Source organism: Caretta caretta, chromosome 6, assembly GCF_965140235.1.
Source record: "Caretta caretta isolate rCarCar2 chromosome 6, rCarCar1.hap1, whole genome shotgun sequence".
In the NCBI taxonomy this organism is placed as follows: Eukaryota; Metazoa; Chordata; order Testudines; family Cheloniidae; genus Caretta; species Caretta caretta.
In genome coordinates, this window is record NC_134211.1 from 49,843,661 (window position 1) to 49,861,216 (window position 17,556).

General features: G+C 41.4%; 1 protein-coding gene and 1 long non-coding RNA gene across 3 annotated transcripts in view; both read left to right on the forward strand.

Annotated features, from left to right (window-relative positions):
* Window positions 1-839: 839 nt before the first annotated feature.
* On the forward strand, window positions 840-2,871 carry LOC142072341 (uncharacterized). Its single transcript, XR_012668734.1, has 3 exons — window positions 840-936; window positions 1,733-1,825; window positions 2,780-2,871. It is a non-coding gene; the product is annotated as an uncharacterized LOC142072341 (long non-coding RNA).
* A 5,703-nt stretch (window positions 2,872-8,574) lies between these two features.
* The window catches only part of CAT (catalase), a 40,726-nt gene continuing 31,744 nt past the window's right edge, over window positions 8,575-17,556 (forward strand). The window contains exons 1-2 of one of the 2 annotated variants that reach the window (XM_048853689.2): window positions 8,575-8,790; window positions 16,119-16,290. In XM_048853689.2, the coding sequence (XP_048709646.1) occupies window positions 8,725-8,790; window positions 16,119-16,290 (238 nt within the window). In that variant the 5' untranslated portion in view covers window positions 8,575-8,724. The remainder of the gene's footprint in view (window positions 8,791-16,118; window positions 16,291-17,556) is intronic. The other variant, XM_048853690.2, reaches the window with a different exon arrangement.

Here is a 17,556-nt window from a genome sequence, read left to right on the forward strand (position 1 = left end):
TGAAGTACATGAGTTCTGAATCTTTTGACCTCATGCTCACCTGCAACCCAAGAACCCCAACTACCTTTCAGTTTCCTCAATAGTTCAGAATCCCAGTAAAGATAGGTTTCAGAGTAACAGCCGTGTTAGTCTATATTCGCAAAAAGAAAAGGAGTACTTGTGGCACCTTAGAGACTAAACAATTTATTTGAGCATAAGCTTTTGTAAGCTACAGTTCACTTCATCGGATGCATACTGTGGAAAGTGTAGAAGATCTTTTATACACACAAAGCATGAAAAAATACCTCCCCCCCACCCCACTCTCCTGCTGGCAATAGCTTATCTAAAGTGATCACTCTCCTTACAATGTGTATGATAATCAAGTTGGGCCATTTCCAGCACAAATCCAGGTTTTCTCACCCCCGCCCCCCACCCACTCTCCTGCTGGTAATAGCTTATCTAAAGTGACCACTCTCCTTACAGGTTTCAGAGTAACAGCCGTGTTAGTCTGTATTCGCAAAAAGAAAAGGAGTACTTGTGGCACCTTAGAGACTAACCAATTTATTTGAGCATAAGCTTTCGTGAGCTGCAGCTCACTTAATCAGATGCATACTGTGGAAACTGCAGAAGACATTATATACACAGAGACCATGAAACAATACCTCCTCCCACCCCACTCTCCTGCTGGTAATAGCTTATCTAAAGTGATCACTCTCCTTACAATGTGTATGATAATCAAGTTGGGCCATTTCCAGCACAAATCCAGGTTTTCTCACCCTCTGGCCCCCCCCCCCCCACAAACTCACTCTCCTGCTGGTAATGAGCTATTACCAGCAGAAGAGTGAGTTGGGTGGGGGGGTGAGAAGACCTGGATTTGTGCTGGAAATGACCCACCTTGATTATCGTGCACATTGTGGGGAGAGTGGTCGCTTTGGATGGGCTGTTACCAGCAGGACAGTGAGTTTGTATGTGTGTGTTTTGGTGGGGGGGGGGGTGAGAAAACCTGGATTTTTGCTGGAAATGGCCCACCTTGATTATCATGCACATTGTAGGGAGAGTGGTCACTTTGGATAAGCTATTACCAGCAGGAGAGTGAGTTTGTGTGTGTAGTTTTTGGAAAAGGGGGTGGGGGTGAGAAAACCTGGATTTGTGCTGGAAATGGCCCAACTTGATTATCATACACATTGTAAGGAGAGTGATCACTTTAGATAAGCTATTACCAGCAGGAGAGTGGGGTGGGAGGAGGTATTGTTTCATGGTCTCTGTGTATATAATGTCTTCTGCAGTTTCCACAGTATGCATCCGATGAAGTGAGCTGTAGCTCACGAAAGCTCATGCTCAAAGAAATTGGTTAGTCTCTAAGGTGCCACAAGTACTCCTTTTCTTTTTGCGAATACAGACTAACACGGCTGTTACTCTGAAACCTGTAAGGAGAGTGGTCACTTTAGATAAGCTATTACCAGCAGGAGAGTGGGGGGGCGGGGGCGGGGGTGAGAAAACCTGGATTTGTGCTGGAAATGGCCCAACTTGATTATCATACACATTGTAAGGAGAGTGATCACTTTAGATAAGCTATTGCCAGCAGGAGAGTGGGGTGGGGGGGAGGTATTTTTTCACGCTTTGTGTGTATAAAAGATCTTCTACACTTTCCACGGTATGCATCCGATGAAGTGAGCTGTAGCTCACGAAAGCTTATGCTCAAATAAATTGGTTAGTCTCTAAGGTGCCACAAGTACTCCTTTTCTTTTTCCAGTAAAGATAGATTCCAAAGGAGTGTAATGGAGAGTGGGTTGTGGGATGGACAAAACATGGACGAAACATCTCGAAGAATCATAGTTAACCTAAGGTAAATAATAATCCTTCAAGTCTTTGACTACATGGATCTCATTTACAGCAACTCAGAGTCATAGATTCCAAGGCCAGAAGAAACCATTGTGATAATCTAGTGTGAGCTCCTGTATAACACAGGCCATAGAACGTCCCTAAATAATTCCTAGAGCATATCTTTTAGAGCAGGGGTCTCAAAGTCCTGACCCCCTCCTCCTGCACTCCTGCCCCAGCCCTGAGCCAGCACCCAAACTGCAATCCAGAGCCTGCACCCCAGAACCCCTCCCCATCCAAACTCCCTCCCAGAGCCTGACCTCTGACCCTTTCTGCACCCAAACTCCTTCCCAGAGCCTTAGGCAGGTGGGGGGAGGAGTTTTGGGGTGGTTGTGAAGTTTTGGGCAGCATGAGTGACATTATTGGCCTGCTGGGAGGATTTGAGGACTGGCACTGGCCCTAAGGTAAATTGAGTTTGAGACCCCTGGTTTAGAGAAACACACAATCTTAATTCTAAAATCACCAGTGATAGAAAATCCATGACGGCCATTGGTAAATTGTTCCAACAGTTAAAAAATTACGCCTTAGTTCCAGTTTGAAATTATCTAGCTTTGTCTGTACTTTAGTTTTCTCTGTTAGATGGAAGAGCACATCATCAAATATTTGTTCCCCATATATGTACTAATAGACTGTAATCAAGTCACTCCTTAACCTTCTCTTTGTTAAACTAAATAGACTGAGCTCCCTTAGTGTACCACTGTAAAGCAAGTTTTATAATTCTATAATCATTATCATGGCAATTCTCTGAAGTCTCTGCAATTTGTCAACATCCTTCTTGAATTGTGGACACCAGATCTGGACACAGTATTCCAGCAGCAATCACACCATTGCCAAATACAGAAGTAAAATAACCTCTTTACTTCTACTTGAGATTTCCCAGTTTATTCATCCAAAATCTCATTAGCCCTTTTCGTCACAGGGCCGCATTAGGAGCTCATGTTTAGCTGATTATCCACTACGACACCAAATGATTTTCACTCACTGCTTCCCAGGACCGAGTTCCCCATCCTGTAAGTATGGCTTACATTTTTTGTTCCTAGATGTACACATTTACATTCAGCTGTATTAAATTATATATTATTCACTTGTAAACTGTTTACCAACTGCTCTAGATTGCTCTGTATCAGTGACCTGGCCTCTTCATTATTTACCACTTCCCCAGTTTGTGTGTCATCTGCAAACTTTCACACTCATATTATGTTTTCTTCCAAGTCATTGATAAAAATGCTCAGAAGTGTAGGGCCAAGGATTGATTCTTGTAGGACCCCACTAGAAACACACCTGCTTGATGATTCCAGGTTTACAATTACATTTTGAGACTTATCAATTAGTCAGTTTTTAATCCATTTAATGTGTCCCATGTTAACTTTATATCTTTCTAAGTATTTTTACTCAAAATGTTGTACTGTGCCAAATGAAATGCCTTACAGAAGTCTAAATATATTAATTACATCAACAGTATTACCTTTATCAAACTTGTAATCTGACACAAAAAGACATTGTTAGTATGACAGGATCTATTTTCCATAAATCCATGTTGATTGATATTAATTGTATTACCATTTTTTAATTTTGTATTAATTGAGTTTTGTATCAGCCATTCCATTATCTTGCCCAGGATTGATGTCAGACTGTCAGGCCTATAATTACCCGGATCATCTTGTTTATACTTTTTAAATGTTGGTTTCAGAGGAACAGCCGTGTTAGTCTGTATTCGCAAAAAGAAAAGGAGTACAACATCTGATGAAGTGAGCTGTAGCTCACGAAAGCTCATGCTCAAATAAATTGGTTAGTCTCTAAGGTGCCACAAGTACTCCTTTTTTTTTTTTTTTTTTTTAAATGTTGACACTTTAGCTTTCTTCTAGTCTTATGGAACTTCCCAAGAGTTCTAAGACTTATTGAAAAAGTTAACTGTACAAATTATATTGTTTAACCGGTTAACAGATTAAAGAGAGAGGGGCTGGGGTCATTCTGGCCGGCCCAGGAGTTAATGGTTAGGGTGGGTTTAACAGTAAGACTAATACTTACTGAAGGGCTAAAATCCATATGCTGTTTATGTTACAACCTGATATATAGACTGTGTCAGCTCTTTTTACAGGCCCAAAGTCCAGAGTTTGGTCAAGAAGACAGAGGCCTAGCAAACAGTGAACAATATTAGCTAAGAAGCAGAACAAACAAAGGACAACCTTGCTTTGTGCTAAGATAAGTTTGGTCAGCAAGAAGCCAGGTGGAAATTATAATTGGGGGCTTTATCTCAAAGTTGCAAACAGACCTAAGGAATGAAAGGGGCCCTGTTTCTTCTGTAGAAGAGGTGCCTTCCTACACACCAGCCTTGAGTTTATGGAAGAGGTTCAAACATGTCAGTATGAGATATGATATCCTCCCTCTCACAGATGTACACAGCTCTTCCAAGCCATTGCCAGTGCCTGCCTTAGAAACACAAATGAACAACTAAAAGACAATCTTTATTGCTATATACTTTTCATTTGTCCTTTTGCTTTAACTCCTAGGTGTGTACTTGTCGGACAATCAGGGGAGCGACTTCATTCTTATGGATCCCAAATCAGAATTCAACATATATATTAACACACACTATATATTGTTTAAAGGAAAACACCTGGGTACTAATTAAGTGTCATGTGTTAACCTGAAACCATGGGCGGAAACATTATGTAATCTTTGACTATTGGCTACTGTGCTTATCTTGTCTTCCTGTTCGACCTATCCAGGTGCTGGATCATATTAAAGAAGTTCTGTATTAAAATCACAAATGAGTTTGATTCCCCATAGTTTAAATTCCAGGGTATTACTAATTAAGAGGTCTCTTGGTTTTTGGTACTGTTTCTCTCCCTCTATGTGTGAAACTTGCAAGCTGCTAATTGCGTTAGTACATTCTAAGACAGAGTCTGTTCTCAAAGCAATTCACACAGAGAGAGACTCAAAGCAATACTCTGTAACAACAGAAACAGCACCCACAGACTCCCCGTCCTTTTGTTGTATTAACAATTGTGATTAAAATAGAGACAGAGGATGTATGTGGATGGATGCTTGGTGTGGATAATAACTGAATGATCAGGGAGGTGCCAGCCTAAGAATCCAGTGTCCATCGGCTGAAGAAGACGTCAAGTGGAAATTACCAGAGGACCCCTGGAGGGCAGACTGGAATCCACCCAACAGCCTCAAGAATGGGAGAACCAAAGAACAAGATAACATCTAGCAGCATGGAGCCGTCAGGAGTGTGCTATCTGCTGATTGATTCAGCAACAGCATGATGAAGTAATTCCCATAGACTGGCATAGGAAGAAACTCCTATAAAAATGGACTCTAGAAAGTGAGAACTTTGGGGTCTGATTCTGCAAACCAACTTCCAGGAGCATCAGATGTGCATGTGACAAGGCCCTGCTCCTTCCTCATGTCCAGGCCACCTGGCCAGTAGCTTGGCATGAGCAACTCTAAGGCTGGTAACTATGATAACAACCTTGCAGAACCTCTGTGTGTGTGTGTATGAATGAATGTATGAATAAATATGAGATTGAATGGAATGTTACAGCTATAACTAACTGCTTACTATGATTCTTTCTGTATTCACAATAAATGTGGCATTTTGCCTTTTCCCCTTTAATAAGATCCTGCTGGTTTTTAATTTATTGGTATAACACAGGGGTCTGGGATTGCCTACCCTGTCATTTCCCTCTGCCCATGGAAAACCCATATAATCTGTTGTAATCAATTGTTTGGCAGTGTCTCCGAGCCTAATAAATGAGGTGACACTCCATCAGCACTGTATGTAATAAACCCACATGCTTGATTCTACACAGTGTCCATATTTTGTTCCTTCACTTACTGATTAACCATTTAATATTTTACATCTCTAATTGAAAATCAGTATCAGCTAGCTCTTTTTAAATTCTTTGATGCAGATAATCTGGACCTTTTGATTTAAAAACGTCTAACTTCAGTAGCTCGCAGTTCCCAGATTATCAGGAGGAGGCTCTGACAAGTCCTCACTACAGCTAGCTAAATAAGGATTGCAGAACTGTTCTCCTGAATTTGGCATCTGATCTAATCACCAATTCCAGGGCGTAATGTTGGGTCAAGGTATGAGCTAAACTCCAAGTACCTGCCCTGCAGATCTCCAGTAAAGAAATATTTTTAAGACATGTTTTAAGAGATTGCCTAGACTCTAGTTGGGTGGGGTTGCATCCCTGCCCATCTTGGATAACAGTCATTGATAGACCTATCCTCCACAAATTTCTCTAATTCTTTTTTTTTAAACCTACTTATACTTTTGTCCTTCACAACATCCCCTGACAAAGAGTTCTACAGGTTGACTGCGCTCATGTGAAGAAGTATTTTGTTTTATTTCAACCTGCAGCCTATGAATTTCATTGGGTGACCCTGGTTCATTATGTGAAGGGATAAATAAATTTCCTATTCACTTTCTCCATGCAATTCATGACTTTATAAACTTCTATCATATCCCCCCTTAGTCATCTCTTTTCCTAGGTGAAGAGTCAGTCTTTCTAATCTCTCCTTATATGTTCTATATCCCTAATCATTTTTTGTTGCCCTTCTCTGTACCTTTTCCAATTTTAATATGTTTTTTTTTGTGATGGGGCCACCAGAACGGCACATAGTATTCAAGGTGTGGATGTGTCACAGATTTCTATGGTGGCATTATATCTTCTATCTTATTATTTGCCCCTTTCCTAATGGTTCTTAATATTGTTACCTTTTTTGACTGCCACTGCACATTGAGCTGATGTTTTCAGAGAACTCTCCATGATGACTCCAAGATCTCTTTCTTGAGTGGTAACAGCTAATTGAGACCCCATCATTTTGTATATATAGCTGGGATTGTTTTCCATCTAGTACAGAGTAGTTGCTATGATATGTTATATAGGGAGTTGGTTTTGACATGAGACTTTTTTGAATTGCTCTTCCACTTCCATTATTTATAGCAGGCCATAGAAATGTGATAGGAGGAAAGCCCTCATGCTTAGAGAAGCGCCTTTAATTTGTCCCATGAAATTCTGTTCAGGTTTTGCTGAGATATAAAATCACCATTTGCTTTTTCTTACTCACATGCCTCTAGTAGTTTTTGGCAGCATGGCAAAATAATAATTAAGCATGGACATTCTAAAGTGCCAATGCAGCAGCAAGGACAGTGGCAACACATGGCCTGCATGGCCCATCCACACCTTTGGAGGAACCACATGAAGCAGAAGCTCCCTCAATTCTCAGGGAGGGGAAGGAGAAAGAGACCCATGCTGGGTCCCTGTCAACCATTCCTGGACCCAGTGGTCCAGGGTGGCCAACCTGAGCCTGAGAAGGAGATAGAATTTGCCAAAGAGCCACAGTAACATGTCAGCAGCCCTCCCATCAGCTCCCGCCCTCCAGCCCCCAGTGCCTCCCACCCGCCGGCAGCCTCACCAGTCAGCATCTCCTGCCTGCCACAGTCAGCTGTTTTGCATGTACAGAAGGCTCTGTGAGGGAGAAGCGAGGGCATGGCAGGCTCAGGAGAGGAGGCATGGGCCTCGGGGAAAGGGGTGGAGCAGGGGCAGGGAGTGGGGCAGAGCAGGGGATTGAGCAATGAGCACCCCCAGGCAAGATGGAAAGTTAGCATCTGTCGCTCCAGCCCCGGAGTCAGCGCCTATGCAAGAACTGCATATTAACCTCTGAAGAGCCGCATGCAGCTCTGGTGCCACAGGTTGGCCACCCGTGCAGTGGTCTATCCTCTCTAGGGTACGAAAAAGATACCTCATGCTTCTAGCTACTGTTTTTTGCCTTGTAGCTCAAGTAATATAAGTCTGTGCTACAGGACTCAAAGTTCAAACATTACTGTTGATGCATGAATCCTAGGAAGTAGCATTACAGTTATATAATAGAATTTGGTTTTACCCTTTTCCCTTAAAAAAAAAAACCCTAGGAAATTACAAAAACACAATCCTGTTAGAAATATTATTTAGATTTCAAATTCAAGCACTGGAAAATTAACAAACATAAGATTTATGACTGTTACTTTAACTCTGTCACTTGTGCATATGCTTTGCTAGTCTTTAATTAGATGATCACCGTTTTTTCAAGGTACTCCTGCCTCAGTAGGTTGCACAGAATAGCTGCACAAAGGGATGGAATTAAGACCGCACAGGCATCTGTAAAAATGGTATGCCGAGCTTTCCAGTGTTTAGCCTGGCTCTGTGCAAATTCCAAAGCTGGTCTCTCTCACCAAAAGAAGTTGGTCCAATAAAAGAGATTACCTCACCCATCTTGTCTCTCTTCTTTTAACAGCTTTTTTGCTATGTGATAAATATATATACGCAGAGTTTCCCCTGTGTCTCCTCCTCCTTTCTAGTCCCCTTTATTTTTCAGCTCTGGAAGGTTTTGAGTAAAATAAAACAAAACAACGGAGAAGCAATAAACTATGCTGAAGTCCAACAAAATTGAGAACTAGGGTCCTCCCATTCTTTTTCCTTCTCTGACCTTTGGCAGACTTGAGACGTCGGGGGGCGGGGAATGAAATACAAGAGGGCGCCGTGCCAAGAAAATTCTTGGGAGTAAAGAGCAGAGCACAACACCCATCCCCCTCCGCTCCTCGAGTCGCCCCTCACTTCATTCCCCCCCCTCTTGGTGATTGGCGTATTGTGAACGCAATCAGAACTCGAGATGGAGACTGTCGGGGGGCGGCTGACCAATGAGGCAGTGAGGGGCGGGCATAGCTGCAAGGCGGAGTTGTCTGTTGTTGCAGCGCTCCAGCTCTCTGGATGCGCGTCTGAGTCGAGGCTCACTGCGACCGGGGGAGCCGGGCGGCAGTAGTCTTTGATTCACGAAGCGCATCCGTCGCAGGGGTCGCCTAGTCACGAAATGGCCGGCAGTCGGAACCACGCCAAGGACCAGCTGAAGCAATGGCAGGATCAGCGAGGCCTTCAGGTACCCCAGGGGCTTCGTGCCTCGGGTCCCCGCGGCTCAGGGAGCCCCTGAAGCGGGCCAACGAGGGACCCGTGAGGCTGGGTCTTCTCTTTCCGAGGGGCCTCGCTCCCGGCCCGGCGCAGCCCCGCCGGCTGCCCCGAGCGCCCCCAGCCTGTGGGTTTTGCAGGCTAACGGTCACAGGGCGCGCGCCTGGGGCTGCGTCCGGAGGGGGCGGGTGGCTGAGATGGAAGCTCCCACCGTGTGGCGGTGCGAAGGGAGCAGGCGGGGAGATGGTACCTTCCACTTGGGGGGGGGGGTGCGAGGGTGACGACGGGGTTGGTTGGAGAGTGGAGACCACGCAGGGAGGGGTGAGGCTTGGCTGAGTCGGTGGGGAGTGCCTGCGGGAGGGGTGCTCCCCTCGGGCTCCCTGAGCTGCCGCCATGGAGAGCTGGGCAGGGGCGCTAGAGAGGATGATACTTTGCCCTTTAGCGGAGCACTTCATTTCAGCGCCAGCGGGACGTAGGCCTGATTTACTCTTAAAAATTGGATTGAGCTAGACAGGTTGCTCAGGCCTGTGACAGTTTTGCACCCCAACTGCTGTAATGGGGCTGGGTCAGCAGAAGACGCTGTACTGCCCGAGAGATGGATTAACTACAGTGACTGAAATGTCTACAGGGGGATGGTGCAACACGGTAGCACTGCTGCTGTAGTGTAGACATACCCCCGCGTCTCACAAGTCACTTCTAAGGCGGTATCTCCATTTTACAGATGGCAAAACAGGTACAGAGAGGCTGAGCTGGGAGTAGAACCCCAGATTGCAGCCTCCTAGTCCCTTGCTGTCAATGGTAGTTTGTATTCTCTCTTGGCTAGAAAGGGATTAGAGACCTGATTTTCCAAACTACTAAGCACCCCAAAACTCCTATTGAAGTGCACTGTAGCTGTACATACTTAATATGTCTGAAAAAATCAGGATCTAGGATTCTGCTGTTATTACTTTATATAGTAAGACTTTAGACTTTGATTACCTTTGTTTTGCTTAATGGAAAACCAGAGGTTTCCATATTCCTGATTGTTTTGTCTGGCTTTAGACATAGTGGTTTATACCTCAGCTTAAGCAAAAGTATAATTGAGAGCCATATACAGGCAATAAAACAGACGCTACGTCAGGTGGATGCAACAAGGAAGCTCTAGCATTTACCAGTCTTGAAAGTAGATTGTGACCACACATTATATAATGACAGGTTTCAGAGTAGCAGCTGTGTTAGTCTGTATTCGCAGAAAGAAAAGGAGTACTTGTGGCACCTTAGAGACTAACAAATTTATTTGAGCATAAGCTTTCGTGAGCTACAGCTCACTTCATTGGATGCATCCGATGAAGTGAGTTGTAGCTCACAAAAGCTTATGCTCAAATACATTTGTTAGTCTCTAAGGTGCTACAAGTACTCCTTTTCTTTCTGATAAAAGTAATATTTACATTTAGGGTGAAATTCATACTGATGAAAGAGGGGCCCACCACAAGGTGCCCTGTGCCATTTAGTAAAAAGAGGACCTTGGAATAAAAACTAAAGATGTCCTCAGTTTAGAATTTTAAAGTAACTTGTAGACAGCAACTAGTTACACTCAAAATATGTACCTTACGTTTGCTGTGTGGTTTTGGTTAATGGCAATCATAGTCTAATCTAAAGGCTAAAGTCCTTTTACTGTGAAAGGATTAAATGTTGTATTAAACTAAACTTGCAGATTAAGGATTGAGTTCAAGATAATATTCCTCTCACTTAAAAAAAAAAAAAAAAAAAAAGTCAGATGGCGCTCAAATCTGCAAGTTTCCCATAGATTTCAGAAACTCATGGGAAAGTTGCAGATTTAAGCGCCGTTTGGTTGTCATTGAAAGTATTTTTTTTAAGTGAGTGGGAACAGTAGTTTGAAAACAACATTAATCCTTGACTCTGTAGAATAATAATTGTAAGGGAGTTAGCTCTGTTTTAGAAGTGCGATTATCCTATCCAGTAGCACCCTTCATTTCCTTACTAATGCACTTGAGAGTTAATATGAAAAGTCATGTGTAACTCTTTCCAGTGTGCTCTACCTCATTCAGAACGCTGATTGTTAAGTCTTATGACTTGCTTTTTATAAAAGCCTTAGCGCCCAGTCTTACGCAGTATGACCTTTGCTGCATAAAATGACAGGATAACTCAGGATTCTCAGGCTCAGTGATGCAAGTTTCCTCAAGTATCAGAGGGGTAGCCGTGTTAGACTGTATCCACACAAACAACAAGGAGTCCGATGGCACCTTAAAGACTAACAGATTTATTTGAGCATAAACTTTCGTGGGTAAAAAACTCCCACTTCTTCTGATGTTTTCAAGTTTTCTCAGTAACAGTAAGAATTGTACTTACTCTTTTTAGTAGTGATGCTCTGTATTTACAGGTGGTTCTTTGAAATTGCCATTGTGTTGCCTGTTTTGAGATGTGGCATTTATCTTCGGAATTTTCTAGAAAAAAAAACAAAACCTCTGCTTTTTGGGTGCTGCACAAGCCTCTCTTCCCAGCAATACGCATGAGGTAGCTGAGGTTACATAAACTGAGCCTCGTTTCCCTTTCCAGTCAGATTTGAGGAGAGGAGTCTGAGAGTGCCCAGGTTCTGATTCTTACCAGACTTGTCTATTTTTGCTTGAGAATTTTTAAATAGTTGAATATGCTTAGGATTTTTAGCACTCTCAGGCAACATGATAGCAGTGTTCTACAAGAACAAACATGGCTGTGCCCACTCTCCCCTTTTCTGATGGAGGCCTTCAATCCAGCAAAGAGAACATTCCTGTATTAAATAGCAAGTGAAGTAGCAGACCATGCAGGTACACATATCTAAGAGCTGTCATGGAAACTTCCATGCTAACTTGCTTGGAAGCCAAGGATGACTAGCTTGGAAGCAGCTAGAGCAGCAAATGATGAGGCACAAGTAAGGACTCCTCATCTCCTTCCATTTACATGGATTTGATAAAGGAGCACCAGTTTTCCCATGGCCCTCACTCCCAAATTTGTGTGCTCAGGAGAGATGAGAATCAGGAACATCTGATGTGGAAGAAGCCCAAATTGCTTTTGGAACTCTAGTATAACACCCCTTCATGTCCCACTGGACTTTTCTGATGTCAGGCTGAATTATCTATGTATTCTGACCTTCTTGAAAGCCCTCTGCTTCCAGCCTACACTCAGAATATTTTTCCTCACTTACTTGCTCTTATTATCTCATCCCCGCCTCACATAATCCTGGCCCTCATAATCCATAAATGGCCTACAATAAAAAAAAAAAATCCCTGTGGAATTAACACATAAACAACATGCTCAAAATGCTGGTTGATATGTGTTTGTATTCCATTCTCTCACTCTTTTTTGCCTGTTTAGATTGCAAGCTCTTTGGGGCAGGGAACCTTATCTTGCTATGTGTTTTGTACACTGTGTGGCAAAATGGGCACTAATCCTAAATGGGGCCTGTAGGGTTACTGCAGTACAAACTAATACCCTCTGCCATGTGGTGGTTTTGAAGGAATGAGAATATATTCTGATTTGTTCAAAATATATGAAAGTTTAATGTTGCAGAATTTTTCACAGCTGCTACTATAGATAATTAAACTCAGAGCTGATGAACTCTTCAGGGATGGGGTCACACTCACCCAGAGAGATGCTGTGGGTTTTACATGCACAGGTCTGCTGGCTGGTAATTAGATACAATGTGGTAGAGTTTGGATGGGGAGTAATTTGTCACACTGTCTGGAGTGGCTCACAACTCTGAGTGCCAGTCTCAGATCAGACTGGCAGAAAACAGGGCACCACTCAAACTGGTGGTATAGTCTAGAATTAGATTTCACCAAGCCAGTAAGTAACAAATGTGAACTCTTGGATCAGTAGACTAGTCTTACTATGGAGTCACAGACAGTCCCTTAGGCTCTCCAACTTATCTTGCCACCTAGACAAACTGGATTTAGAGATAAAGAGAAAAAAAAAAAAGTCACACCATATCAGGTTGCCCCCAGTCCCAAGGGACTAGCCACTTACCCAGATCAGTTGTTACTCCAGACCTTTCACCAAAGACAATGCTGGCAGTCAGTTCTATAGTATACTAACTATAGGTTTATTAGCTAAGAAATTAGTGAGAGGTTAAAGCAGGTAAAATATATTAATAAGTGGGTCATTGTTTGTAAATCCAAATGGTGGCAGTGATAAACTGCCAGTTTCCCAAAAACGTCTTTTCAGGATACCCAGATGATCTTTGGGGGTCTCTACTTTGCATCTGCTATGCTTCCCTGTAGGAGTCCAAACAGTCAGAGATGGATCATTTCTTGGTCCATATTTCTAGCTCCTTTACACAATAAGGAAGCTGATGGTGTCTTTACCCATGTGAGCTTTTCCTTTGATGACAGAGTGAGGAATGCATTTTGAATTTTTGACCTCCAGTCATTACACATAATGACCACTTGCTTTTAAGATATTACTACTCTTCTTTTGCATTCCCCAAAGTTTCATTTGTGTTTGATGGGTTATTTAGTTACAGGGGTATATTCAATGTAAATGGTTTCTGTTACATTATAACAGGAATAGATAAGTGAGAATAATAAAAGTAGCATTCCACTAGTTATCATGAAGTTTTTAAAACATCTGAACAATTTATATATTTATCCCTCACTTTGATCTATGCTAATATACAAGTGAATTGACCTGAATACATTCTGTGACGCTGGTCATGGTAGAAGACTACTATTGACTTTACAAAACATATTAGCCAAAGCAAAGTATTGTGTCTTTAAAATATTCATCAAGGGAATTCAGAATTTTGGATAGGTACCCTTTTACTTGGAGTTTTCAGATAAATATATATAACACCACCACCACCACCACCACCCCCCAGTTCCCCAGACTCTGGACACTTTGATGCTCTTCAGGGCTTGGATTATTTACATTGTTCCAGTTACTGACAAGTTTGATTGTACTTCTTCAGCTGCAAGAAGGCTGAAGACATCAAAGATCTGTGGACCTTGCTTCTAGAAGAAATGACCTGTTCAGGAAAGCATGGATAAACGTTCCTGTTAAACAGAACACATCCCACTTAAAACTAAAGAACAAACCCAGCCTCTGATCTGTGAAATGAATAAAGAAAAGCTTGTTTCTGTGCATACACAAGTATTATGTTTTTCAAGATAGACAAAGATGTAAAACACCTAGTTATATGGGGCCAACCTTCAGAACTTAACTATTCTAGAGCTAAATGCCATTTTATCAGAAGAGCAGCACAATCTCTTACAGAAGCAAACAAATGCCTTTAAATAAGCAATAAAGGCCCTTCAAATAGCATTTAGTGTATCAAACTTAACTTTTTAAGGTTAATCCATGTAGAGTTAATTTATGAGTGTTGCTCTAAAACATGCCAAAAAATCCCATCAAGAAAATATTCAGACTGCCCCACTCTACCATACATGAAATGAATGTATTTGTGATATGAGGAAGAATTAAATTAATTTTAGATTTGGCTTTCAAATTTCTTCCATGGTTAGACTAGTCAATGAAGCTGTGAGAGTAGAAAAGTCACTCAGTTTAAAAAGTTGCAGCAGGTGCTGTAAGTATTAATACAGTTTAGTGTGATCTGCAGAGTGATCGAGGAAAAAAAACATTCATATGCAGTTATACAAAAGGTGCATGTCCTCAAAGTAGTGGATTTGTGGTAGCTATTAAAATAATAAAATAGTCTGGCTGGTTTTACGTGTACAGGGAGAGTCCATTAAGGATTTAAAGATTGTTCTGATCTTGTTGCCTCTCTTCTGCCTGGCTTCCTACATATTCATTGTAGTGCAGAAACCACATCTTTAGACGCTTCCACTTCTCTCAGACTGCCTAAGCTAGCAAAATAAGCTTGATTGCTTTTGCTATAGTAGTCATGATCACACTCTGTAGCTATAGATGTTTAACTTAATTGACTGTCCACTCCAATGGACCAGCTGTTTCACTTTGAGGGCACAGAGAGGCTGTTGGACACTGTCAGACACTGCTTACATTGTCAGGGCTGATGGCATTTCAGTGCCTGACTTGCAGAAGTGTGTTCTGAATTACTTGTTTCATAATGAGGCTGGAAGAGTAGACTTTTAACTAAGTTCTGTTTCCCTAAAAATTAACTATTACAGGGCTCTCATTCCAATATAGTACAAATGTATTTTTGACTTTTAGAGTGAGGCATGAGAGCTTAGCAAGCAATTCTGAAGTAACATTTCAGCAGAGTTCCTGAATTTTGAATGACTTGGAAAAAAAATCTACTAAAGTTATTAACAGTCTTTAAAGCAAAGCATATTAGGAGAGTGAGAGGGGTGCAGAACATTTACCATTACTCCTAGTGTTACAAGTATTTTAGTGATTAAATTCTTAAACATAAGTTTGAAAACCAAACCACCTGCTTATTTTGCAAGTTACAGTGTAAAAAAAAATGTGAACTTTAAAAAAGTTACTAGTTATTTAAGTCCAGTAGCATTAAACTCTTGAAAGTTAGCATGTTGTCTTATCTCCTTCTTAGAATCATAGAATCATAGAATATCAGGGTTGGAAGGGACCCCAGAAGGTCATCTAGTCCAACCCCCTGCTCGAAGCAGGACCAATTCCCAGTTAAATCATCCCAGCCAGGGCTTTGTCAAGCCTGACCTTAAAAACCTCTAAGGAAGGAGATTCTACCACCTCCCTAGGTAACGCATTCCAGTGTTTCACCACCCTCTTAGTGAAAAAGTTTTTCCTAATATCCAATCTAAACCTCCCCCACTGCAGCTTGAGACCATTACTCCTCGTTCTGTCATCTGATACCATTGAGAACAGTCTAGAGCCATCCTCTTTGGAACCCCCTTTCAGGTAGTTGAAAGCAGCTATCAAATCCCCCCTCATTCTTCTCTTCTGCAGGCTAAACAATCCCAGCTCCCTCAGCCTCTCCTCATAACTCATGTGTTCCAGACCCCTAATCATTTTTGTTGTTCTTAATGCTTGTTCTTTCAGTTACTGAAGTCCAAAAACTATATTCAATAAGTAGTATGCCTTGTAGTATTTTTCCAGTTTTATACAACTATCAATCAAATTTTAATGTTAACGCAGGGTTTTGTTTTTTACATTTAAAATTATGTATACCCTCACAGTAACCATTATGATTAAATCATCTTTGATGCAGGAAGCAGTTTTTCCTGTAGCTTCAGGAATCGTGCTATTCTACAAGTCTATACGATTAGAGTTATTTTCACTGAATTCTACTTGATTAACCATAAAGGTATGGAAGTTTATTTTACTTTTTCCGTTGTAGTAACTTGATTTCTTAAAAATCATTTTTGCATTTAGAAGCCAGATGCCTTGACCACTGGAGCCGGGATCCCAGTAGGCGATAAACTTAACATCATGACAGTAGGGCCACGTGGCCCTCTTCTTGTTCAGGATGTTGTTTTCACTGATGAGATGGCTCATTTTGACAGAGAGAGGATTCCTGAGAGAGTTGTGCATGCCAAAGGAGCAGGTGGGTTTAAAAGGCATGTGTTCCTTAGCTGCATAAAAGTCTGCTAGAGAATGCCAGTGAATTAATATTGCAATCAAGATTGTGTAATGAGGCAGATAAAGGCATGATGTATGAAATTGATATTAGGCCAAATCCTGTTGGGGGCCGGGGGGGTGGTCTGTGAACTCCAGCTAGAGAAAACAAAGAAAAGTGTTTAGTTTTTTTCCCACATTTGACATAGAGATAAATAACTGTGGAGGCAAAGTAGCTTACCATCTAAGAAAAGTCCTGCAGGCACCTGCAAAACACTTTTGTGTTATATTTTCTCTTTTCAGAGGACTTAAGAATCTGACAGCAATTTGGTGTCTATACTTAGTTATTTAAAGTAAGAGGAGTAAAGACATCTGTTTTACAATTGATCAAAATTGTCTGTCCTGGAATAAAGCCTTAATTACTAGATCTAGTGTTTACCTAGGGAATGATTAGATGTTAGTACTTCTACAAAAAGAAAAGGAGTACTTGTGGCACCTTAGAGACTAACCAATTTATTTGAGCATAAGCTTCTACAGTTTACTAAAGCAGATAAATGCCAGTTCAATTACCCTTTAGGGCAGTGTTTCTCATTCTTTTGTACTGATGGCCCCTTTAACATAGCAAGCCTCTGAGTGTAACCCTCCCGCCCCCATCAATTAAAAACACCTTTTTAGGTATTTAACACTATTATTAATGCTGGAGGCAAAGCAGGGTTTGGGATGGAGGCTGACAGCTCTCAACCCCCCATGTAATAACCTCGCAACCCCCGAGGGGTCCCAACCCCCAGTTTGAGAACCCCTCCTTTAGGACAGCCTATTAAAAAAAAAAATCCGTAACTTCATATCTGAATAAACTTTTACTAGCAACAGTAAAAAAAGTGTTGTTCACTTCTTTTTAGATGAACTATTTATATCATCTATACTTTAATAAGACTTTTATATTTAAAATGAGTAATCAAGTTGCCACATATAAAAGGAGAGAAACTAGCAAAAACTGTAGTTAGACTCTTTCATGGCTTGTTTTTGAATAAGGTTTCATGATCAAAATAGCACTGATTACTTATTTCTAATATCAGTTTGAGAATTTGGATTCTGTTTTCATGATGTAACATGCTATTTTTGTTAGTTTCATATGGGTTTATGGCATTAACATGAAGGATTAGTGAGTTTTCAAGGTTCATAAAAATAAGAAAGTATCCAGTTTTAGTGAACTACATAGAAAGTTTCATTAAGTAACACTCAACTTTCAAAAAAA